The sequence below is a fragment of the Scomber scombrus genome, chromosome 7, assembly GCF_963691925.1.
Source record: "Scomber scombrus chromosome 7, fScoSco1.1, whole genome shotgun sequence".
In the NCBI taxonomy this organism is placed as follows: Eukaryota; Metazoa; Chordata; class Actinopteri; order Scombriformes; family Scombridae; genus Scomber; species Scomber scombrus.
In genome coordinates this window covers 6,764,323-6,791,158 of record NC_084976.1, presented here as the reverse complement: position 1 = coordinate 6,791,158, position 26,836 = coordinate 6,764,323, and the positions used below count along the sequence as shown (strand labels likewise).

The 26,836-nt window shown below is 40.6% G+C and overlaps 1 protein-coding gene across 1 annotated transcript in view; it reads right to left on the bottom strand.

Moving 5' to 3' along the window:
* LOC133983339 (furin-like protease kpc-1) overlaps positions 1 to 26,836 on the bottom strand; it is a 178,475-nt gene that overhangs the window by 126,388 nt on the left and 25,251 nt on the right. Inside the window, 4 exon segments of the mRNA XM_062422395.1 lie at positions 14,154 to 14,259; positions 18,530 to 18,598; positions 18,675 to 18,786; positions 24,966 to 25,051. Of these exon segments, the coding sequence (XP_062278379.1) occupies positions 14,154 to 14,259; positions 18,530 to 18,598; positions 18,675 to 18,786; positions 24,966 to 25,051 (373 nt within the window).

The window sequence follows — 26,836 nt, the reverse complement described above, 5'->3', positions numbered from 1 at the left end:
GAAAAATGCAGCAATTAAGTGATTTGATTTCTGCTCTACCCTCCTGTCCTCCTTTTTACCAGCCCCTCTTTCTGGCCACACACACACACACACTCACACATACACACACACAAAAACAAGAAAACACATGCAAGAAAAATAAGAGACACTGGTACAGTACTTGTTTGCAAACCTTGTGACACACAAACATGGCACGTACATGTGCGCACAAACAAGTGAAAAAACGCACAAAGGCAAACATATGTACACAAAACCTTCCTTTAAGCACACACACACACACACACACACACACTTAATTTCACTTACTTGCTGTCACACATGAGGGAGGGATTGAGAGTTTACTTCTAATGCGTTCAGTATATTATGTATTAAGCTCCGGGCTTTAGTATGCAGAGCCTCTTGCGATGCTCAAATAATAAAAGGGAATCACCTTGAGAAGATTGATGTGACAATAAATTCTCATGAGGGATCTTTACAAATACAAGACAGATAATCGGAAAACACCTCCGACTAATAAATTGCTATAACCACGCGGGCTGAATACAACTTGACTCGGGACTGGCTAGCCACAAACTCTGTGTAGCCTTACGCGTTGCTACATGTGGCTGTGATGGTGATACAGTGAGCTGCCTTGTCAATAGTCCTACAGCACAAAGCATTATGAGCTACAGCTTCAGAGGAGTGAGCTCATTTAACCAAAACAAACAACTGTGGTGCTATTAACTTGCTAATTAGCGAGCGGGCTAGTTTGAAAAGCAACAAATGTGTAAATACAAGCAGCAACTAGCTTAGAGCCGTGAGAGCAATTTATTAAGAAGTTATTTTGTAATGTTAGAAGCGCAAGTGATTTAGTATTATAGTATTATGTCAAATAATGTGGTGTATTGCAATCAGTGTGTGTTGCATTTAAGTTAGGATTCAAGGATTAAGTCAAAACACTGGATCAAAATGTAATTCATTAGTGTCTTTTTTTTTTTTTGATGACCCCTAAAGTTCCATGTTCACAATTTGAGCCATTTCCATCTGTAATAAGTAGTCTGCATGATGTAACTTGGGATGGAGACTGATGTAGCCACACAGCTACAGAACAGATTATACAATTGACTATAATTGACATGTAAAAAGCAGTGGACTGTCTCTTTAACATGAGGCCTCTAGCTGCTACTAATGCTAGCTTCAATTAGATACATTCGCTAAAAGTGTTTCTAGCAAGTCACTGAATGATGATTTATGGTATCATTGACATTATCTTTATATAATTACTTGCATCACACAACACTGGTAAAATGATCTGTTTCTGATCCTAACAGCAGATAGACTCTTTTATAAACCCTCAATCTACACACCTAACACCCAAGTTACTTTAGCTGAAATCCCTACATGCAAACTAATAGGACAAGAATGAAAACATGACAATAATTAACATATATTTGGTATTGGGTTAAAACTTTCTGTGGAGCATCACTTTCTCTTCCCCTATTTCTCTCATGAGCAAAGGTATTAGAACAATTTACCTCCTACACGCTGCAGCTCGGAGACTATATTTAAACACTGCACCCTATGAGAAATGTGGATGCTTTAACATTGTTTAGCATGGGGGGCTTGCTTAATGGGACTTGGCTAAGCATGTGTAATTAAGAGCAGGGGTAAGTGGTGAGTTGCAGAGTGCAGTGTGTGTGTGTGTGTGTGTGTGTGTGTGTGTGTGTGTGTGTGTGTGTGTGTGTGTGTGTGTGTGCGTGCGTTAGAGGGGTATGGTAGCAGCATCAAGCCATGATGGAGTGCTTTGCGGAGCCAAACACCCATTCAGCAAGCTGTGTGCTCATTAATCCTGCCAAACTCCACTTGTTACATGCACGCACAGGAAATCATGAGGCTAGGTAAACAGGGAACTGCTGCGATCCATCACTGCACGCCAGCGACCACAGGAACACACCGATATTTGAGCGCACACACACACACACACACACGCACACAGATGCGGTGTACATGTGAAATGATAAGCTGGTGCGCATACAAACACACAAACAGCTGCATCCATGTAACAAACACAGATAAACAGATGCGGACTAAATGATGTATTAAAATTTTCATCTGGTATCTTTTAGTAAGTAACACTATTTTTCTGATCGTAACGTTTGTTTCTCTTTGCATTTAGATGTGAAGAGGAGATTTTCAGCATCAATCCAGACATAGTTCTCTCCGGTACATTACAGAGAAATGGCATCCAGTGCTGGTGAAGGCCTGCACTTGCTATTAGTAGAAAGAAATACTGCCACAAAGCCTGGAAAGAAATCAATAGACCTTGACCCCAGTTTGACCTCTCGTTGAATGGAGAAGTTATGGGACCACACTGGCCTTGACATTAGCTTATTTGATGTGTATTTTTCCCAACAACAGCTCTCCATCTTTCTTTCTTTCTTTCTCTCTCTCTTTGCTTGCCTTAAATGCTTTGTTTCCATCTCTTAAATGCTTGTGGATACACACATACATACATGCGCACGCCCACACACATACACACACATACATACACACACATCACATGACAAATGCTGTATAGGGCCAGTTACACAGCCCAGTGGTTAGATGCAGTGTTGGAGCAGATCTGTTATATCTATACGCCTGCCTGGCTGGAGCATTTACTGAAGCCATCAGCGAAACGACATTCCATATATCTTTGACAGAGAGGGGAACAATACTATTTACACCAATTTAGCCCTGGGAGGGGGGGGGGGATTTCCAGTTAATGGGCAACCTTTTTTTTCACCCCATTCTTTTTTTCTTTTCTTTTTTCTTACACCCAGTTTTCAAAATGGCAACCCTTCAGGACGACAGATGAGACACACTCCCAGGCTGCTGCTCACATGCTAATAAACCCCATTACAAGACCTGTAAAAAATAAAACAATGCAGTGCCTTCAGAAACAAATCAGCTCTCTATTTCATTTCACTCCATCACAAACACAACACTGACAACATGCCAAATAAGATACTTTATCCATATGCAAATAGACACGACTACAAGCGACAAAAACAAACGAAGAAAATCATAATTAAAATGTCTTTAAATTTCTTTATGATGACATGTGTAAATGTACAAACACACACACACATGCACCCTTCTGTATTTCTTTCACGCACTCCTTTGTCATGATGCAGCTGCAGGGTTCGCTCAATTGAGCAGCTCATAATATTTACCCAGTGTGAACTCGCACCGCCGAGGCAGCCTGGGAACAGCAGACTAGATAAGGTTAAAGGTCACGGGTCACCCGGGGGCCAATCAAGGGTTAGTGGTGGAGCAGGTTCAGGTTTGGACAGGATGCAAAAAGGTCAGTGGGGTCAGGTCAGGTCAGAGAAAGGGCTAGCTGTCCACTGGGGTTAGTAAAAGGGCACAAGAGAATGATGGTCTATTAAAACCTAAAAAAAAATATGTTATGGACAGATAATACAACACTGAATAATATCAAAATGGGTCAGGGATGGTGGGTTTTTATCATTGAATTTATCATTGAAGCTGTGAATTTATCATTATGTTTTCTGGAGTTATAAGAGAGATGCAAATATCAAAATTAATTCATTAATATTATTATTAGTATTTGCTTCGCTGAAATGTTTTGAGACATGGGAGGAGATGTAGAGTAGTGTTGAACGGCAAAGAAGGAATATAATTCAAATGATTTTGTTGGTTTAGTGTACATGATCCATGTGTCTACACTTTAATTTGGGGACAGGTCTCCATCCTGCATGTCTGATTGAGACGGTTTGTATAGTTGTTAGGCAATCCCCTCCTTTCACACTTACTCCGAAAATATTTTAACACACCTGAACAGTCGGTTGCCATTTTAGCAGGACAAATAATTAGAAGAAGTCTGCAGATAAAACGTTTATCCAGTTATATCACTGTAATAACAGCATTTCAAGGTCAGACTCTAGCTGTTAACATATAACCACTGTTGTATGGCAGGGTTTATGTTTAAAGAATGTGTTTTTATTCAGAGCATATGAACATAAACACACACGTGCGGATGAGCAGATGCATGTCAGAAAGTCTGGGCTTTCCCTACACATTTTCCTGGGAAAAAAGGAGCAGATTTTGGTAAGAATTCCTGGGAAATAACAGGATCTCAATTCCCAGTGTTCAGCCATGGTCACAAATGTGATAAAATGCAGAAACAATTCGCAACAATGTATGAATAGACAGAGTATGAGAAGAAGCTTCAATGCTACAAAACAAGCCAATTCCCATTATTACACTGCGATCAGTTCTTAAACCTTTATAGCACTTTACAAACAACTGCCCATATTTCAGTGCGTAAATAAGTGAAACAAAATAGTGGGCAACAGCTCCCTTTAGACCTTTTTTCCTCCTTCCATTTTAGCCTCTTGTAAAAAAAAAAAAAAGAGAGAATGACCCAATGAATGCTTCAAACCACTGTATCAATGCCTGGCTGACAGAAATGGAGCTCTGCCTCCCTCTTGCCCGGCCTACACAACACAAACAGACTTGCAATGAAGCCAGTATGAATAGAGACCTGTCAATCACAGGGAAAGCCATCCATCACCAGGCAATATATAAATGATCATCTCCCACAATCATACTCAACTGGCGTGAGCATGTACACACACACACACACACACACACACACACACACACACACACACACACACACACACACACACACACACACACACACACACACACACACACACACACACACACACACACACACACACACACACACACACACACACACACACACACACACACACACGTATTGTAGATAATTCACACAGACACTAACAATCAAACACAGGCTCATAGGCATAAACAAAAATACACACCTCCACATTTAAAATCTACATATGACATACACACAGCCCATACAGAGTGTTGGCACCCAGACTGCAGAAGTCATCAGGGACCTGTAAAGCATTACCCTCTGTGTGACTCGAGCCACTCCAGAAATAGCCTCTGTAATGTATTCTTACCGCCACCGTCTCTTTTGCACAATAGTGCCCTTAATAACACACTCCATTTCTGTTGGCATAAATAAGGGCTCCATTTCCATCTTATTTCATGCAAATGAGAGCGCCGGCGCCCAAACAGGTAGTGGGAGTAGCGTGTGAGTGGAGTGTGGAAGTGTGTAGTCGCATGAGTGTAGTGGCATGATTGGGGGGACGAGCAAATTCAAATGAGCGTTGGAGAGACCCCACAGTGTGCCAACGACTCCCACGCCAGCCTGCCAACGGCGTGACAGACAACGTCACTTACGGGCCCCGCCGCCTGCACAGGGTGCCATTACAGGGGCCGACGCAAAACCAATATTTATCCAGGCAAATGGTTCTCTGGAGAGAGATTATTACTGCAGACACAAGAGTTGCACTCTGGTAGTAGGCGCTGGTGCAGCCCACCACCACGATATGACTTTCAGTTGATTCAATTGGTTCAAGGTTTTTTTGGAGAGCAGCGATTGGCTACTCTCTGGGTAACTATGCCGAGTACAAGAAACCGTAACAGAAATTGCATGGATTTACAGTTTGTCCCACTGGGAATCCTGTGACTGACAAGGATGGGCTTTTCTGAGAATATGTCCAAGTACAGATCTGCAAAAGTGCTATTTCAATTAAAGTTTTCCCTTCTGTGACATCGCTGATACAAGGTGTGTCCACCCGGTCCAACTGGGCATTTTCTCCATGTTTCTTCATAACTGCCCTTTTACTATATGTTGTCTGCAGTTGGTTGCTTCATCCTCTCTTAACATCTCTCCTGTGTGAAATGTATTCTTCCGTCTTCACTCTCTTGTCTGTCCTCTTTTCAGGTCTCCACGGCACAGGCTAGGTTTTGTGGACAAGGTCCCACCAGCACTTGACAGGACAGCCATACTTTGCTCAAAGTCTTCACCTGAAACCCTGAATGTTACATATATATATATATATATATATATATATATATATATATGCACATTATTTCCTTTTTTCCTCTCCAACTTTTGTAAAATCGGTGCATACAACACAGTGGTGTGGTATCAGGAGTGTCATCTCACAACAGGAGGCATCTGGGAGCAAACTTGCCAATTGGCCTTTCTGTGTGCAGTAGTGTCCTATTCATTAACGAGGAGAGACTAAATAGAAGCTACATGGATGTAAATTCAATTCTTTAAATGAATACATCACAATTAAAGCACAGTGCGCTCTGTTCTTGTAAAAAAAAATATCCATCTAGTGTTGCAACGGTCCAAACAGGTAGACATGGACTGTAAACTATATTTACCTTACCATACAAAAATCCAGCTTTTCATTATCTTTCATATAATGATAGACAGTGATATGATGTAGAAATGGCAATGCCCTGACAATGAATTTGTTTTTTGCTATAAATACAGTAAAGTTTTAGGCACTAAAAGTAAAGTGAGGATGCTTTCAAAAATAATGCTATGATCAATGAACTTCAAAGGTCAGTAAAGAGAAGAAACTTAAATGAGATCAATATTTGTTCTTACTTTGCCTTTAAAGCAGCAGCAGTTCTCCTTACATCTGCACACAGTTCTCCTGCATCATGGAGAAGTTGCCACAGTTCTTGGGTGGATTTCTGTGTCTCAGCTGCTTCTTCTTCATGTAATCCTGTAATCCCAGACTGACTCCATGATGCTGAGATGAGAGCCCTGTGGGGGCCAAACCATCTGTTGCAGGACTCCTTGTTCTTCTTGTCGATTAAGATAGTTCTTTAAGGCTCTAGCTGGAGGTTTGGGCTCGTTGTCACGCTGCAATTGGAGATTGATCAGACGCCTCCCTGATGGTATGGCTAAGAATCTAAAAGTGCCTAAAACTTTTTGCACAGTGCTGTAAATTCAATTTATTGGACTAGACATAAAAATTGTACACATTGGCCTCATGTAAGTGTGATGTTATTGTTCATGGATTAAAAAGGCAAACATTTTAAGGATTGGATCTGTTAAGGGAATACAACATCAATACATATGTCTGTCCATAAATAGAAATGTTGTGTTTATACTGATGGTTGATCGGTGGCTGCACGTTATAGTTTACTCATCACTGCATCGCTTCAATGTGGACATTGCTTATGATCAAAGACACCGCTACAGAGATCATATATTTTTCAAGAAGTCATTTTTGAAAGAGTCTACAACGCCAGCAGCAATGCCCGTAGCAGCTGCTGCTATTGATGACACTGATTATTTGTGATATATCACTCAGACGCAGCATATTTAAGAGGCTCCCTCGTGTGTCCACTTATATTCACACACCAATAATTGCCTCCCTTTGCAGATACATAAACTAATGTTTTTTGTTAAAAAAGTTATATATCTATGTGATGCATATGTGGTCAGAGAGAATCATTCAAAGTCAGCCTAAAATGCCGGTGGCCATGCCAGTGGCAACAACTGATTCCTGATGCAGCTTATGTTGCACATTGACTGTTTACCTCCTACTGAAGTACAGGATGGATATGTGAAATACACACATGTTTACTGATATAAAATATTGTTTTTGTTCATTTTTAAGGGCTAATCCATGAAATTCTGATTTTGTTATTGAGTTTGTCTCGATCTTTGCTGCCTTTACTCTTCTCTGTACTTCCCAGCAATCACTAGTCAGTCAAGCTGTGTGGGCGGGTTTGTGACAGCTCTTTCCTTGGGTTTGTTGAAGTTTGAGTTTCTTTTTCTACTCTAGTCTTCCGCTGCTCCAAACAGAAACACATCAGAAGTGTAGGCAGACATGTAGGCATCACTTTCTGTGCAAAAGATATACCCAGCATCAGGTGTTTACAGCAACACATGAGAAAAAGCAGAGCTCCAGTCACTCAAATTTTCTATCAATCTGTGATACAAAGTAGCAAAAATCACCATCATCTGACTTTGGGATTTAGTTTAGTCTCTTAGTTTGACTGAGTGGAAACAAAGCAAATTTTCATTATGTAACGTGTTTGGGAAACGCAGCCTCGGGGAGGAGTAGGTGGAGTCGGGGGGAAGGAGAGGTGGAGAGGAGAAAAGGTTTACAGGGGTGGATGGTGGTCAGATAAAACAGCTCCACACTCACTTCAAGGAAAGGTTAATGTCTCTCTCTCGATTTCTCCATCTCTCCCTCCCTCGCTTTCCCAGCTGAGGTCTGTGTGACTTACAGCAGGTCCAGACTGCATTAGATTAAATCATAAATTACCAACCCACCCCCATATCTGCATCCCCCCCCCTCCCCTCCCTCCCTCCCTATCTCACCCTTCCCTCTCCCGTCCTCTCCCTATCTCAATCTCGCTCTCCCTTTATTCTCCTATATTCCATTCCCCATGTATTTGTCCTGCTCTCCCACTATTATTTCTCCCCAGCTCTAATCATTATTCTCTTTTCTTCGCCCCCCTCATTTCTCTCACTCTCCCTGTGCTCTACAATAGAGCACTGCTACAGTGGTTTGGGGAAGCGGGGCGAATGGCTGCGGATGTGATGTGTTGTTTGGTCATATGGGAGTATGTGGTAAAAATGAGCTCTCCATCTTATTGAGGCATTTGCTCAGAATTGAGCCTTAAAAACCTTATTTTCTTAAAACAAGTATGAATTATCAGCGAGTGCAGTGAGGATATTTCAACATGTTTCTATAGGAAATGATCTTGTTTCAAGAAATTTTAAGGAGTGTATTGATTAAGAAGGAATAAGGGAGATTGTTTCACTATAATTCAAATGTAATGATTTTATTTGTATTAGAAACAACCTGAAATATTCTTACTGTAGTGGCAGATTTTTAGCTTTTGTTTTAAGAAGATTAACGCAAAATCGATATTTCTAGGTATTTTCAGATCATTGTTTGATTTTCCAACTTCAGCCTTGGTTGACTCTCACTGCTCTCATATAATCTTGCCACTAATTTCAGATACAAAGCTCTAAAAACAGATGCTGCCTGGCCAGCACCCAATGGCAGACAGTGTTAGCAATGAGCTGATGAACGTAGTGGAGCATTTAGCAGCTAAAGAGCCAGATATTATCCTCAGCAGTTGGTCTAACACAAAATCAGCACTAAAAAAAAGACTGAATATTGACCCAATCTTACCCCGTATTGATTGGATGTGTGCAACTGCTGCCTAACAAGTTGGACACATCAATTCAAAAAGTAATAATATGTCAGTGTTGTATTTACAGTTTGTTTCCACTGCTGTGAAGTAGCCAAAATAAAATAAAATAAAATAAATTAAAAATCAGTTATCTCAAGTGGAAGGAAAATTACACATAAGTGATTTAGTATAGAAATGAGTTGGAAGGGTACTTGTGTGTCTGAGCATTTACAGTGTATCAGCAGGTTGCAGGGTTAGCGGGGGGTTGTAATATTGTTTAAGTGGACAGGTGAACACGCACTTCTACAAGCACACTTGTAAACATAGGAGTGCATAGAAGAGGTTTCTGGGTAATAGCAGCTTGTAGATGCTTCCAGAAGACCCTTGTGCACACTTCCAAACTTCACATAGTGTGCACATCTGTTGTCCTGTGCATCAAACACTATTGTACACTGGGGACCTTTATCTTGTTTTGTTTTTCCAGTTCCATAAAAATAGGTTTCCATCCCCAGATTTTTCTTCCTCTCTTGTGTATTCTGGTTTTGGTAAATGTGGCCCTGCCCCCTACTGCACACAGTAACATTACATCCAAGTCTGAAGATGGACATCTATGTGAATGATTGCACACACTGTCTGTTATTGTTTATAGAGTTACACGCACAAACGCATGTTTCCAGGTTTAACAGAGCGTTGGTGGGATAAGTAAGAGCCCATGCCAAAAAAGGAGTAAAAAAAACAACAAAAAAACCAGTCCCTACACTCAACCCACACACACACACCTTGCTCCACCGCTCTGCTGGAGAAAAAAGGGGAATAAAATAGAGTGACCCTGCCACTAGCAGCTCTCTTTTTTTCCCCCACTGCTCTCTTCTTCCTCCCCCTTGCCGTGTGAAATCAAATTTCCATGTGGCTCCCGTATCTGTTGCACAGCAAGGTGATTTATCAAGGATGCAAAGAGCATGCAGAAACAATCTTTATTACATCCATTTCCTGCTTGTCAGCCGGGATCATGTTGGCTGTTCATTAAAGGCACGGCGCAGGTGAGGAGAATGCATCCCGATGCCTTGATAGATTGTCTGCTCCCCTGTGGTGACAGCAGCTGGATGGATTGAACAGCGGGGGGTGAGGAGGGAGAGAAAAAAAGCGCTGACTCTGTCGCTCCCCCTGTCAGACACACTTTTACATAGCCGGCCAGTGTCATTTCTACCAAGCAGCCTCACACACACACACACACACACACACACACACACACACGCAGACTTCTGACACTCTTTGGACTTAAGCCAAGAGCCTGCCTTAATGCACAAATACATAGACGCCATGAGCATACAAATTCAAGTATTTATATACTAATAGAGAGATATACATTGTTAAGACGAGGTTTATCTTATTACACAGTTACCAACCTTTTGTGTTGAAAAGCAGATTGAAATTAAGATGTACTAAGATAAAATACACAAAATTAAGTGCGAAAGCCAGAAAACAGCACTTCCAAGAAGAGTTAAATACAGCTTTGTAAAATATAAACAGGATAATTACAGCTGAGTACTGTCATTGCAAAATTAAATATTTGTTTAATAACCAAAAATTATACTCAGAGGTACTTTTGTGTTGCTTAGCGACCTACTTTGTTTGGCTACTTTCCAAGGACTTCGTAGCTTGGTGAAAGATAATCATGTAATCGCTCTTATTATTTTGTGCTAAGGAGTAGTTCAACATCAGCCTGCCCTGTGTGTCCAACGGCTTGGGGTTTTTATTGTTTTTTTTTCAAATGCTTAACTATTTGAGAAATGATGGCTTGTGTTGTTTATGTGCATCTGGGAAAACATAGTGTGCACTCATATACTAAGTGATAGAGGAGACAACGTATGTATTGGTAGTGTATGTGGTCAAGTTAATACAACCAGGCTTGCAGATCACTGGTATACAACTTGTTTCAATATTATAAAAGCCACTTTTTCTATAAAACATTTGGATCAATTCTTTTAGCAGCAGTGGAGCATTTATGCTGTTTTATAAAAAATAAAAAAAATCAATAAGTTACACAACAGCAGATGTTGCAAAATCACTGTAAAATATAGTGAGTAGGTTTTATGAATGACTAACACTTTGGATACTGAATGAAAGGTGTTGTTGTGAAAGTCTTCAGATGACAGTTTCTGAGGTAAAGAGCTGCAACAATCGGTCGACTGATATTATTCTTATGATAGATTCATCATTTTTCAAGCAAGGGTGACACACATTTGCCAGTTCCTGACTCTCAGATGTGAGGATGTGATGCTTTTCTGTCATGTACAGTATGATAGTAAAGTGAATATTTTTGGGTGATGGACAGTTGGTTAATTAAAGAAGCAATTTGAATTTGTTACAGCCCTGGTATAGACCAAATATGACGACACCAAAGTAAAAAAAAAAAAACAATTTAACATACACGGTAAAGTAAAAATTCCATTATCTAAATTGACTTTTTTTTTTTGGGCTGACACACAACATGAGCAGACAGTAGAGTAAATGCTTTTCATACTGTACGGACACACTTCATTAAGTCAATCAGCTGGGGCTGTACACCAAAGCTCTGCCTCTTAGAGCAGCTACGTAAGCCTTCATAATCAGCCATAAAATGTTTATCACACCTCCTACATCAACAGACAAATACGACAACATAAATAGAGCTGTGCATCTATACGGGGCTCGCATTATTCCCTCAGTGGGCTGCTTTTAAAGGTGCAACTATAAAATCCCACCGTCTTCAACTAACTCGTGACAGGAAAAGAAGAAACGGTGTAACGTCTCTGTCTGCTGCAGGGTGTAGTAAAGAGAGGCAGAGAGAAGATGGGATTGCTCAAATTGATGTCTCTTTTTTCCTCCATACATCCATCTACCAAGTCAAGCGTGTGTGTCTTTCTGTGCGTTGATGACATGTAATAACAAAGGTAAAAATGCCAGTCGATGTGAGAGTGCATATTGTGCCATCAGGCTAGAAGGGATGGAGGTCAGTGTTGATAACAGGGTGACAGGGACACTGTTAGGGCTGTCGCGGCAGAAGAAGGGTGAGGGCTTGATGCCATTTCACCGTTTAATCTACATCTTTAACCCACACGCTGGTCATAATCAGCAGAAAACAGGCTCTTTATGTTGATGTCCACTGCTGCAAGGGTTCTGGTTTTCTAGGGACGCGCTGGAAGTCCGGTCCATTATGTGTAGCCATGACAGAAAGCTAATGCAAATATGAGAGAACAGTCTGACACAGTGGAGTCACAAGCAAACCCACACACGGGCACACAAATTGAAGGTGGCAGAGTGAATGTGATTCAACGCTAGCAGAGGACTGGGCTCAGATGCCAATTACATTACATCTAAAACAGAGGGATTGAATTGAAGGATGGGGATAGAGGAGGAGGAGGTGGAGGTGGAGGTGGAGGCGCTTTCACTCAAAAAGAAAAATAATTTATTTCATTGTGATATTAAAATCAATAGGCATCGACTGAAAGGTGGCCAAAGGTGAGCGTGTATATGATCCTTCAGCTGTGAGAGGCAGACTGTCCGAGAAGGGAGGGAGGGAAGAGATGGAGGGAATATTTAAAAAAAAATAAATAAATAAATAAAAAAGGAGGGATAGGGAAGAAAAAGAAAATGAAGGGTGGCCAGGGGAAGAAGTCACCTCCTAGTTAACAAAGAGGGAACAGGGAAAAAAAAGAAGAAGAAAAAAACGAAGAGGAAAAAGACCAAGAAAATGGGAGAAAGAGAAAAAGAAAGAAACGGAGAGAGAGAAGGAGAAAGAGTGAGGGAGCTCTTGCCCGGTGGAATCAATACAGAGAGGTGGAGCAGAGTACAATAGCCTCAGAGGAGAGGAGATTCAGTGGTGCAAGTCTAATACTCTCTGTCTCATTCACACACACACATACACACATACACACACACACGCTCGCCCCCTCTCCGAATCCTTTTTGCTCTTGCTTTCTCCTGACATTTCCCTCTATATCCTTCCTCTATTTAATTTCTTTCTCTTTCTCCCTCGCATGCTTGCTCATTCTGCATCCACCCCTCGCCACCCACACATACACACACCCACACCCACACATATACACACCAACACACACGCTCTGTCTGTATGCAGAGGATGGAGAGGGTCTTCTGTCCACACCACAGCAGCTCACCATAACAGCAGCAGCATCTTTCATTTCATTAAAAAAACAGAACACACACGCTTGCATGGATGAAACACACACACACATACACACACACAAATGGGCGATTTCTTAAGAATAATGACACTTTGATAGGACATTTTCTCAAAGTCCACTTCAACTCACATACTGCAGAGTCAGAAAAAAAAAAAGTGTCACATAAACACTTTAGTACACACAAACAAAATAGCACACTCCAACACTACTCCAGCTCTATCAGCATTTGAGACTAGTGAGGCTTCAATTAGTTCTTGATGAATGAGCCCATAAGATGCCGCTCTCTCATTTCCCTTGTTGCCAGATATCCCAGCAATCAGAGAGAAATGAATTCTCATTGTGGCGTGACTGAGACGAAGATGACGGTGGTGCTGGTGGTGGAGGTGAGGGGGGGCACTAACATAAATCATTCACCCCCAGAGTTCAGCTTCATCACACCAAACCAGACAAGCTTTCACCAATAGAGACTTTTTTTTTTTTTTTTTTTTTTTTTTTTAATAGCAAACACACACTGGAGCCTGTTGCGAACGATTTCCAAAATAAATGTATTTTCCACATATTATAGATGTTTGCTACTGGTGTTATTGTATTTAACAGAGAAATGTAGTGTTCAAATGGAACTTGTAGCGAGTACACACCCAGAGAGAACCTAAATAATCCAGCTATATAAATATGAATAATCTAATATGTCACAATGTTCTTATTCTGGCTGCCACATTTGGATAATCAATCTATTTAATAACCAGAATGTGCTTGTGTAACTATTTAAAAAGATCTAATCGATCTGGAAATTAGTGTGTGTGTGTGTGTGTGTGTGTGTGTGTGTGTGTGTGTGTGTGTGTGTGTGTGTGTGTGTGTGTGTGTGTGTGTGTGTGTTGGTGTGTGGGTGTGGGTGTATTACAGTAAAGGACTCACCGTCATCAATGATGGTGACCACCACTCCATTACCGGTGATGTTGTTTCTCCAAACCGGCATCACGTTTAGATCGAGCCCACTGGAGTTGTACTGGCCCTGTGCAAACTAAACACACACACACGCACAACTTGAAAATGACGACCACAATGAGAAATACACAAATGCACAGCTCAGTAAAACAGTCATTTCAAGACCTCTATTGAATTGGCACCTTTTTGTACATTTTGACCTGGTTTATACTTGGTCTTAAAATTGATCGGATCACAAGCGGGCAGCACTAAATACAAGTGTAAATGACCACTAGGATGCATTGTGATCTAGTCACCCAAACTACTTGCCTATAGGTGGTCTGGTTTGACCACATATCTTTTGTAGTGTAAATACTCACCTTACTGATCCTGCAGCAGCACTTTCTGACCCAAACAGCTGATCTTCAGCATAATAGAGTTCTAAAAGTTCATGAAAGTTCTATGATTGAGAAAATGTAGGGTCAAAGAAAAGGGTGGTGAAAATATTCTAAATATATTGTGCACTTAAATTGATGGATTTTTAAAGGTGGACATTTTTAGATGGCTAAAATACATTTTACTGCTGTCCTTGTCCACAGCAGTGCATTATTTAGTTTTTGTGCCAGTATTCCTGCTTGATTCTCCAAACTGGGGGCATACAAATGAGTACCTAATATGTAATGTATGAATGGAAACAGTTATTAGGTGGTGTGTTTGTATCTGAGTGTACCCAGACACAGTTTTCGTTTTTAGACTGCCCACAGCGGGCTAAGAGAGTTCATGGACGAGTCACAGAGACAGATCTTTCATCCTCGCACCTCAAACCACAAATCCACCCACATAAACACACATACACACAAAATGACACCAGCATGGCGAGGCAGTGGAGCTCCCAAGAGCCTGAGTGGCCCCACAGACTACATACATTCACTTGATCACAAAAACACGTTGCACATGGACGCAAACTATACACTTATAAAACAACAAAACAGCTGCACACACATACTTAACACACACCATAAAGGAAGTGAACAAACAAACTGTCACACACACACACACACACACACACACACACACACACACACACACACACACACACACACACACACACACACACACACACACACACACACACACACACACACACAATTTGATATTCAAAGTGAGTGTTTCGAGAGGCTTCAACTCTTGTTGTTATCATGATGAAGAGAGAGAGAAAAAGAGGAAGAAAGAGCACAATGGGGGAAAAAATTGCTCAGTAGGGGGTTTTGTGTGTGTGTGTGTGTGTGTGTGTGTGTGTGTGTTTCTGCGCATGTGCTTGTGTGTTTTGGGGATTGCATCTGGGGAGCAGCACTGCTTTGTAGTGGGTGAGAATAAAGCAGATGAATGGAGGCTAGCAAGCTAATGTCCAACAGAGCATGAGCACAAGCCCTGAGGAGTATGCACGCACACACACACACACACACGCTGTTACAGGGTACACTGACACACATACGCAAAAAAAACCACACCTTTGTGAACTTTGATATAAGCCCACAGAGAGGCATCTTGAATGCTGACTCACTTCACACACACAGTCATGAAGTGAAAGCCGACAACACAGGCTTAACACACACACACACACACACACACACACACACACACACACACACACACACACACACACACACACACACACACACACACACACACACACACACACACACACACACACACACACACACACACACACACACACACACACACACACACACACACTACACTGACTTACATTCATTTCCTGGAGACTTATCCTACCCATAACCACCACATGCCTAACCTTAACCATTAGCCTAACCTTAACATTATTTGAACTTTAATCCAAGTCTTCATCCTTAATGATTTACGTTAAGGGACGTGCCTTTTGTCCATATAAGGTAGGTGAATCCCAACAACATGACTGTGTAAACAGATTTATGTTCCCACAACATGAGGAATACCTGGACCACACATACACGTCTGGTCCTGGCAGGCTACCAACCCTGAGCAGATTACTGACCCTCAATCAATACCACGTCCACCAGAGGCTGATTAAACACAACAGAACGAGAGCAGGAGAGGAGAAAGAGAGAGAGAACAAGAGAGAAAGAGAATGAGAGAGAGAGAGAGAGCGAGTGAATCACCTCTGGTGATGCTTTACATTTTTCTTAAATATGGAGTAATTGATGGTCATATTTGATTTGTTCAGTTGATTTAATCCAAGTTATAGCTTCGTTAGTTATAGTAATATTGCATGATCTATTTGATGTCTTTTGAAGATTTTCTTGCATCACACTCTGATAAACAATCCCATCGATAACATTTCTAGCACTGACTGTTTGCTAAACACACACTTGCATAAAAAGGAGTGTTATATTTTTCTTTCATTTCTGCTTCATATTGTCCTCATCTCCCCACCTCTGTTTCTCCATCTCTGTCTCTACTACCCTCCGCCCACGTCCTGACTCTCACCCCTCTGTCTTGCCCCAAGAACTGAGGTGTCAATCAATCTGTTGTCTGGCTGCTGTGGTGAATCTCAGACCCCGCCTCCCTTCCTCCCGGCTCTGTCAGATTACACCCTTGTGCGTCAGTCAAGAACAACCTCTGAGTCGATTGGCTGAGTCCAGCAGCCTTGCTAAATGTGTGTCTATCTATAGATGTGTGTATATGTGTGTGCACTTTGGAGCCAAATTCAGGATTCTTAGCATATAACATATTTATTATAAATATAGCTACTTACACTGTAGACTATCATCTAGCCAAGAACAACTGAAGCTTGTGACCGTTTTGTATGGCTCAGAAACAGTCAATTTACATAACAATTTAACTGCATGCGAAGACAATCGCATACAATCATTTTATAAGTTCAGTTTACACACTTTAAAAAACACTCAGATGGCTCAAACATGCACAAAACACACAATGCAACACTCAACCATCAGCCAACTTTTGTAAAGATGGAACCATTGAGTGTTTGGCACCCTTATTAGTAGGTCTGGGTATGCAACCCAAATGTGTTGGCGGCTTGTATCGAAAAATGTCAATTACCAAGAGCTGGAATCAAATGTTTACAGTTGTGTAAGCAAACTCTTCTTTATTTATTTATTTATTAATAACACCATTTCTAAACCAAATCACAGTTTTGAAGATTTTGGACTGATTGTGTTTAAACACTTAACATTTGTTTTATGAAAAAACGAGTTTTGTAAACAAAAACAAAACATATTTTTATTTCTCAGAGGTAGATATTGAAAAAAAGTACTGTTAGTATTGTTTGATATCAATAGTGATACTCAAGTATAGAGCCTGAACAATACTGGATTTTTGAGCTTGTAAACACATACAAGTTTCATTTAGAAACACTGTTTCTAAATAAGATCAAACATACTGTACCTGTACTACTGTGCTGTAATTTCCAACAAACAATATGTGCGAATACATATACATCTGCCTGGCCAATTCACTGGTCTAACTCTTAATTTTCCCAAACCAAGCAACCGAAGCAGTATTATTTTGGTATCAATGGATAAAATAACGTATCAGCTGTAATATTGAATGCTTCAAATGAGGCTCTACTTAGCATAGTAACATGCTTTTAAACTGAATTTTGTTTTAGCCATTTTATCATACACACATATAAGCCATCAGTTTATTGTCACAAATATATTTTATATGAAGACAGGTATTGCTAGAAGGATGTACCACTTGGAAAATCACTCAGAAATGACAAAAGAGTGGAACATCTACCAAGGTGCAGAAAATTGCTGATGTGTGCATCAAGCATTCTGGTTGAGTTGCAACTGATTATTTTCTAGAATAAAAGGCAGTAAATGCAGATACTGAATACTCTGGATTGAAGTTGATGTTTTGTGCAATATTCTACTGTAAAAAGTTCCACATTTCCACACCCAGACATACTGGCATTGTATTCCACTTGGTCTTCACACACACACACACTCGCTCACTCACTCACTCTGACACACACACATACTGGTCAAACCATGTCAGGACTCTGCTGAAAGGATGAGCCCGTCTTGTTGTTGTATCACAGTTGTGTGTCAATGTTGCTCCGAGCCTCATCAATCCCAGACATCTGTCTCAGTTCACCATGGACAACCCCCCTTACCTCCCCTCTTCTCTCCCTCTCTCCATTATCTCCCTTCTTCCCTCCCTCCTCTGTCTCTTTCTCCAGTCACACATGAAAACCTGCCTGACTTATGCCTGTCAGAGGAACATCCTTCACCATGCAGACAAGAGCTGAGAGGAGAGAGAGGAGACCTCCACATAAGCCTGATGAACACACACAAAAACACACACACACACACATGCATACACACTATTACACCCACCAGTTCCCACTGCATGGGCCAGAGCGGGTCATTGAAGGTGAGGGACTGGTCACTCTTATTCTCCTCAGGCTGCCTGTCAGTTGCAGATTCTCTCCTCTGGGAACCTGCAAGCACACAGATCCATCATGTGTGTATGTGTGTGTACATGTGTGTTTTCTTTTTCCTCATGTCTTGAACTCTGACATCAGGAAGTCCCTGGTCTCCAACCAATGGTGAAAGGCCTCCCAGATTCCCCTTCTCTCCAGTGAGGTGGAATACTGCCGGCAGATTACCATGTCATTAGCATATCATTAGCATCTCATTACTGTGGCACAGCTTGGCTCACTGTCTTTGGTGCTATCAGCTCATCAAGGCCTCCACCTTTCTCTGTATACACTACATGTTACACTTACTGCCTCGCGTTCTCTCTCACTTTCTTCACATTTTTCACCCCTGCAACAGCGCTCTATCTCACTGTCAGTTTTTTTCTCCTTCTCACATTTGATCAGATATGAATCAGTTTGTTTCATTATATACTGTATTTATTGCTAAATTAAGTAGTATCACCGGTTGTTAATGGGGAGCCCTTTTTATGAACTGACTCTAATAAAACATTCCACACAAACGTACATAATTCATTTTAAGAATTAGTATTAATTAGTGGTGAAATGTTACGTGTATTGGTCCTGAACCATTCCATTTGGCACGCAACTTTCTGCGGCTCGCTATTCCCTGTGAACCAAATAATTACTGACGCATTAGGCTAATGCAGTTAGGTAATTAGGTAAATGTGTAAAACATAAATTCTAAAATTAGCCCCTTGGATGTATAACTCGTATACAGAGTGATGTCAGTATGATACCAGAGTGGGAAGTCTCTTATCTCATTTGAAAGGATCTCATTTATTGTTTGGGAGCACTATGGTTTCCAGTAAGTTACAACGACACTTGACAAACAGATATAGAGTAGACAAAAAACTGTGTGCCAACAGTGTTCAACCAAACTTGGGTATGTCTCTGGAAACACAAGGGATCAAACACGCTACACCACTTGCAAGATTGGTCTTGTCAATAATGAGCATGTTACATTGCTTGGAGCTATAATGTAAAGGTCGTCACTGGCCCAAAATGTTGAAAGCAAGCTAAAACAGACCCAAGAGTCACCTACCCGAACCCAAAGTGCATTAAAAAATGTTTTAAAAGAGAGACATGAACCGGAAAGGGAGCAGAGCACACTTCTGATCTGAAGGACAGTAGACCTGATGCAAAATGTAAGTCATCCTGAAGAGACCCTCATCGTTATGGAGAACTCAAATGTTGACAGCAATCAAACAGTTAATAATGACAGCAAAAGACAGAAATTAATAGTTACAATCAAATTAATATTTACATTTTGTCATTTGCTTAAATCCAAAGTAACTTACAACCGAGGCAAAACAATCAAGCCTTAAAATCTGTGAATCAAATTTAATTAAAAAAATATTAATTACACAATTCTCTTACATTCGATATGATTCCCTATAATATTTTCTCCTGGGTTGTTGGAGGCAATTTCCTTAGCTTAGAATAAAGACTGGAAACACTGGAAGGCTATGGCCAAAGGTAAAAAATTAAAAAAATAAAATCAGAAAAACAAAACCTGCACATGAAACACATTGTTTGCATATTTGATAAACAAGATACAATGTGTTAATGAATGAGGTCATTAATATGGTGGAGCATTACTGACATTAACATTTTTTTATTTCTTCTTACTGGCGATACACCAGTGTCTGTAGGAATGATGACGAATGAGCAACCGTTCAATATTTACATTTAAAAATCATCCTCTTCTTCCGGCTGCTCCCATTGGAGGTCGCCACAGCAATAAATGAGATCCTTTTTATATGAGATACGAGATTTCACGGTCCGTCTCCATCGCTTCCTGTCCTCTGCATCTTCCTCTGTTGCTCCAACCACCTGTATGTTGTCCCTCACCCTATCCATAAACCTGCTCTTTGACCTTCTTCTTTTCCTTTTGCCTGGCACCCCCATCCTCAGCATCCTTCTACCAATATAACCAGAATCTCTCCACCACATGTCCAAACCACCTTAGTCTTGCATCTCTCGCTTTGAATCCAAACCATCAAACCAAATCTGTCCCTCCAATATACTCATTCCTAATCCCATCCATCCTTGTTACTTCCAACAAAATTGTAGCATCTTTAACTCAGCCACCTCCAGCTCTGCCTCCTATGTTTCCATCAGTGTCACATCACGTCCAAACTATAAAACATACAGTAGTTGGACTTACTACCCTTTTGTAAATCTTTTCTTTTCACTCTTGCTGGTACTCTTCTGTCACAGATCACTCCTTACACTTTTCTCCTCCAAATCCACTCTGCTTACACTCTTCTTCACCTCTCCTCTGCACTCCTCATTACTTTGAACAGTTGACCAAGTATTTACACTCATCCAACTTTGCCACCTCTGCTCTCTGCATTCTCACCATTCCGCCGTCCTCCCTACCATTCACTCCCAATATGTCTCGTTACTGACTTTCATTCCTCCTCTCTCCAGTGCATACCTCCACCTCTCCAGGCTCTCTTCAACCTGCCCCCTAATCTCACTGCAGATCACAATGTCATCTGCGAACATCATAGTCTGGGGAGAATCCCGCCTGATCTTGTCCGTCAACCTGTCCATCACTATATTGCAAACAAGAAAGGGCTCAGAGCTGATCCTTGATGTAATCCCACGTCCACCTTGAGCCTATTCGTCTCTCCAACAGCATACCTCACTGCTGTCACACTGCCCTCATACATATCTTGCACAACTCTTTCATACTTCTCTGCCACTCTTGACTCCCTCATACAATATCACTCCTCTCTCAGTACCCTGCTTTCTCTAAATCCACAAAGACACAATGCAACTCTTTCTGACCTTCTCTATACTCCAACTTTCTCAAAGCAGAAATATTCGTAGAGCTCTTTCCTGGCATGTTACCATACTGCTGCTCATTAATCATCACTTAACCTAGTTTACACTGCTCTTTCCTATAACGTCATGTTGTGGCTAGTCAACGTAATACCTCTCTAGTTACTACAGATCTGCACATGACCCTTATTCTTGAAAATTGGTACCAATACACTTCTCCGTTTCACAGGAGAAGTGTATACGTTCCATTTCACTTTCTGAGATTGTGTTAAACAATCTAATCAAGAACTCAACTGCCATCGCTCCTAATCTCTCCATGCCGCCAAAGGTATGTCATCTGGACCAACCGCTTTTCCATTCTTCACCCTCTTCATAGCTGCCCTCACTTTATCCTTGCTAATCCACCACACTTTCTGATTCACTATCCCCACATCATCCAACTTTCTCTGTCTCGCTCTTATTTTCTTCGTTCATCAGCCCCTCATAGTATTCCTCCCATCTTCTCAATACATTCTCCTCACTAGTCGGCACATTTCCATCCCCTCGCATATGTGTTTTCCTTAGCCTTTGCCATCTCTCTCGCTTTGCCTTATGTTGCATCTTCTTGTACTCCTGTCTACTCATTTCATCTCTCTGGCTATCCCACTTCGCCAACCTCTTCCTCTGTATACTTTCCTGTACCTCCTCATTCCACCGCCAAGTTTCCTTTCTTCTTCAACAACCACCATTTGGTCCTTGGCTCTGCCCATCACTCTCTTCCTCTTCTTGAGCTCCAAAACCATCTTAAAGACCACCATCTGATGCTGCCTAGCTACGTTCTCCTCACCACTACCAAACCTCCTCCACTCTTATACGTCACCCTGTGCGCCTTCTTCTTGAAATACATACTCATCACAGCCATTTCCATCCTTTTCAAAAAATCCACCACCATTTGTCATTCCACATTCCTTTCCTTGACATCATATCTATCCATCAACTCCTCATCACCTCTGTTCCCTTCACCAAGATGCCCACTGAGGTCCGCTCCAATCATCATTCTCTCCTTCCTGGGTACACTCTTCACCACTTCATCCAATTTACTCCAGAATTATACTTTCGCTTCCATTTCACACCCAAATTGTGGGGCTTATGTGCTGACATTAATCAAGACACCTTCAACTTCCAGCTTCATACCCATCACTCTGTCCAACACTCTTTACCTCCAACAAACTCTTGACATACTCTTCCTTCAGGATTATCCCTAACCTATTTCTCCTCACATCCACACTATGGTAGAACGGTTTGAACCCACCTGCGAGGTTCCTGGCCCTTACTCCCTTCCACCTGGTCTTTTCCACGCACAGTATTCAAACCTTCCTTCTCTCCATCATATAAGCCAGCTCTACACCTTTACCAGTCTTAGTGCTGACATTCAGAGATCCGATTCTCACAACATCACTCCTACTGCCTCCTAAGATGCCTTACCTTCTCCCAATAGTACCATAGTTTCTACCAGCACCCTTCTGGTCACCAGTACCGAAAGCGGCCATTGGTAAACCAGGCCTCAACTGATCCAGTATGGAAATCTGATTTTAAAACAGCATATTTGATTTGGCATACATTTTACTTTGGATGCACTTCCTGACGCAACCCTCCCCATTTATCCAGCACTAAGAATGCACTGGCAGTTGGCTGGTTGTTTATTTCAAGATAAATGCTAAAATGTTATTATATTCTACATTTGTTTTCCCTGATAAATGTTCCAAACTGTACATTTTGTCTACTATTAAACCTATCATACTAATAGTGGTATGACTCAATGTATCCTCTGTTTTAATAGAGTTTTGTGTCCCAAAATGAAGCTTTTGTACACTGCCAAAAAACTGTGTTTGGCATGAAAATGGTCATATTTGAGATATTTAATACTGGCACACAGTATTGAATATTGGCAGCTTCAATCCAAAATGCTTGTAAGAAGCATTTGATATCAAGAGTTCATATCAAATGTTCTCTCTGTCTCTCTCTCTCTCTCTCTCTCTCTCGTGAACAAACACACATACATAGAACTTTTTCCTAATTGGGGACATGGCTTTTGTCCCCAACTAGACAAGCTGTCCCCAATTAGCTGGTCCTGAATCTGAAATTTGTCCCCAAATGTAGTCTGTGACAAACCAGACACACAGTAATTATGCATGTCCAAACTTCGTAACATGTCTGACTGAACAGAAATGCATTATGTAAATATATAAACAAGCATAAAACAGCCGCACTTGTATTGGTTCATGGTCATGTAGTTCAAAAATATGTTATATGTATGAGTTGTATGTACATCAGTATAAAAGCGGTAATATATATAACTGAGATACAATTAGGAATTTGTAATTATTTTATGTCCTTTCAGAAAGCCATTTTACATCTGTAGCAACAAATCCAACAAAACATTACAAATAGAAAACATAACAAATTTACAAACCAGGTAATATTACAGGTGAATTGGTGGAAAGCTCCTCGGGTATTACTCTACGTACACTGTGCGTTTCTAACACTGCTAACTAATTTGTTATGTTACACTTGAGCTGTAAATATCCCACAGCTGTGAATACATGGTAATTTATTCACTACAGCTTCATTTTTGTCACGTTTGTCTTTCTCACTTTTATTTTTCTCTGTAAATAATCACATCCTGAATGCATATTAAAATCCTCTATTGCCTGTTAGTGTGTGGGCATAATCATTTATGCCACTACCTTAGTCGACCTACTTCTGGCTTTACCTCTATGTCATTTTAGAGCCAGAAGTGCCAAATTTTATTCTACCCTGTCCTCACAAGAAAAATAACAGTACAGGTTAAAAAAAAAAATCAGGCCGTTCTTATTGCTTAGTTATTTTGATGCATAAATCTGTTAAGGAGTAACTTAATATCAGGCCAAAAGCAGCGTTAAAGTAAAAATATAACAAAAGCTTTACTATGAAAGATATATTTTATCATCTACCTTGCTCATTTGATATGAATTAACACCAAAACACAAATGCCTTCAATGCCTTTTGGAGCTTTAACCAGACCCAGAGTACACCTCTACATCACCACAGCAAAGTTAAATGCCTAGAAAACCAATTTTCTGATCAGATTCCTGTTATGAGTGATGGAGACCTAAATTAATGCAAACATTGTTTGTTTAGGTCCCGACTTTTTTGTATTTGTGTTATTGTCTGATATCTTCTAACTAGTTTGGGAGGGACTCAGTTGGAAAAATGTGATGCTGCGTACTTTCGTGTACCAGACAGGTTTTTAGCAACATCTGAATAATGCTGACAGTTGTGCGTTTGTTTGATGGTGTTCCCGAGCCATTGTTAATCAAGATGGTTGAAACCACACCCAAATGGTCCTGATGAAGAAAACTAGTGTTTCACTCATTAAGTGTTAACTAAGGGTGTTTCCCGAACTTTAACTTATGGTTACTCATTCATTTAATTTAACTTAATTTGTTAAAGTTTTTGGGGGGTAAACTCACAACACTGTGAAAAAAAGAAGGGTTAGTGGAGAATAATTAAATAAATAAAACTTACTGTGAAGGGTACTCTGGTCCAGTCTTATCACAGGGGCCCGTTTTTCTCTATAGTGACTGTGCTGCCTCTGTACCCAGAGAACCTGAAAATAACATCACACAGTAGTAAGGAACCTTTAGGACATAGAACAACAATGACTTTTGCAAATCTCTAAATCTTTATACCTCAGCTAACAACTATTAGATACGTGTAACTTCTGTTTGTTGTCTTCTTTTTGCTATGATAAAAGTGAAAAACTTGTATTCACTTCACTTTGATGTTGGAAGTGTCCCCAACTTGCCTCACCCAATAGATGCTCATGTATGAAAGCTTCAATAATCTTCAGCCATCTGAAGTCTGAAGTCTTATTTTAGCTTTGTATGGCTTTTTGTCCAGGATTGTGGATTTATGCAGATAAAAGCAAAACAGTGAGAAGGAAAGCAAATGAAATATTTCAGTCTATAAAAGAGAGCAGAAATCCATAGCACAGAGAGAGTTGGGCATCTTTATAGAGGAGAGTAAAAGGTTACCTCTTCATTAGTTCAAAGAGTACTCGCTCGCTCTCTCCTTTGCTGTCCTATTGTCCTGGGTTAAAAGCAACGAAAACACCCCCGCCTCACCTACACCTCTGTCCTCCACAACACACATACACACACCCGATGTCTTTCATAGGCCGCTGCTTGCAGCTTTGATCTGATAAGAGGCTGGTCCTTGTGAAGGTGGGTGCAGTAAATCAAACAACAGATCACAGACACACACGCAAACACACACATATCAGTGTCAGCCCACTATTGTCCTCTTACACTTAAATCAGAGTGGAAGAGGTTGAAAATAAATACTATTAAGAGGCGGCTGCAGTCTTTAATGTCCTAAAAGCCTGCTTGCTTTATTCCCCCTTCATGTTCTTCAATTAGACTCAATTAACAAGAGCTGGTCTAAACTACCCAAGATGATGGGTTTGGGGTAGGGGATGGGGAAGCTGTTGGAGCTAAGAACATTGTATTGTATTAAATACAGAAGATCTCACACAGGAAATGGATATGATGTATGTACAGGTCAGCGAATGTAATCAGTTGTTGATCAAGTAAACAAATGTAAATCTAAAATTTCTATGCTGTCTATCATTACTGTATAAATACATTAATGATTATTTATACAGTTAAATCATTACAAATCTGCACATACAACATATATATATATATATATATACACACACATGATCACAGCTGTATACATAAAGAGACAAGGACAGTCTCACAGTGACAGCAAGTCTGGTGGAGCCCAGTTCCTACCACTCAAAGGCTTTTGATGTGAAGCAGCTACAAAAAAAAATGCTGAGGTCCAGGAACTTGACAACTATGTCATTGTTCCATAAAAAATGCTCTAAATCAAGATACCTAATATTTTTTGCAAATCTGAATCATAGCACAGACAATGAAGAGATGCAATATACTAATGCTTATCACAAATGTCATGTAGTTTAACAAGGTAAAATAACTGGGGTGCTTCTGTCCACACAAAAATGATTGCCCTATACAAATTAATTCCTGATTCTTAGCCAATTTTTTAATGAGGAAGTTTGAAGTGCTTACTTTTTACTGACTTATCCATAAAAATGGACTTTTGTAGTTACCTTTAGCTATTTTATATAAATTCAGTAGTGCTCTTCCATAAATGTATGCCAGTACATCCCATCAATATCACAAGCTGTGAGGGAAACACTGCCTATACACACACACACACACACACACACACACACACATCTAACACCACAGATATTTATATTGTATTTGTATAGGTTTCTCATGTATAAAAAATAAAACAGACATGAACACCACACACACACACACATAACAGTGATGTGACTGAATGTGTGCGCGTGTGTGTG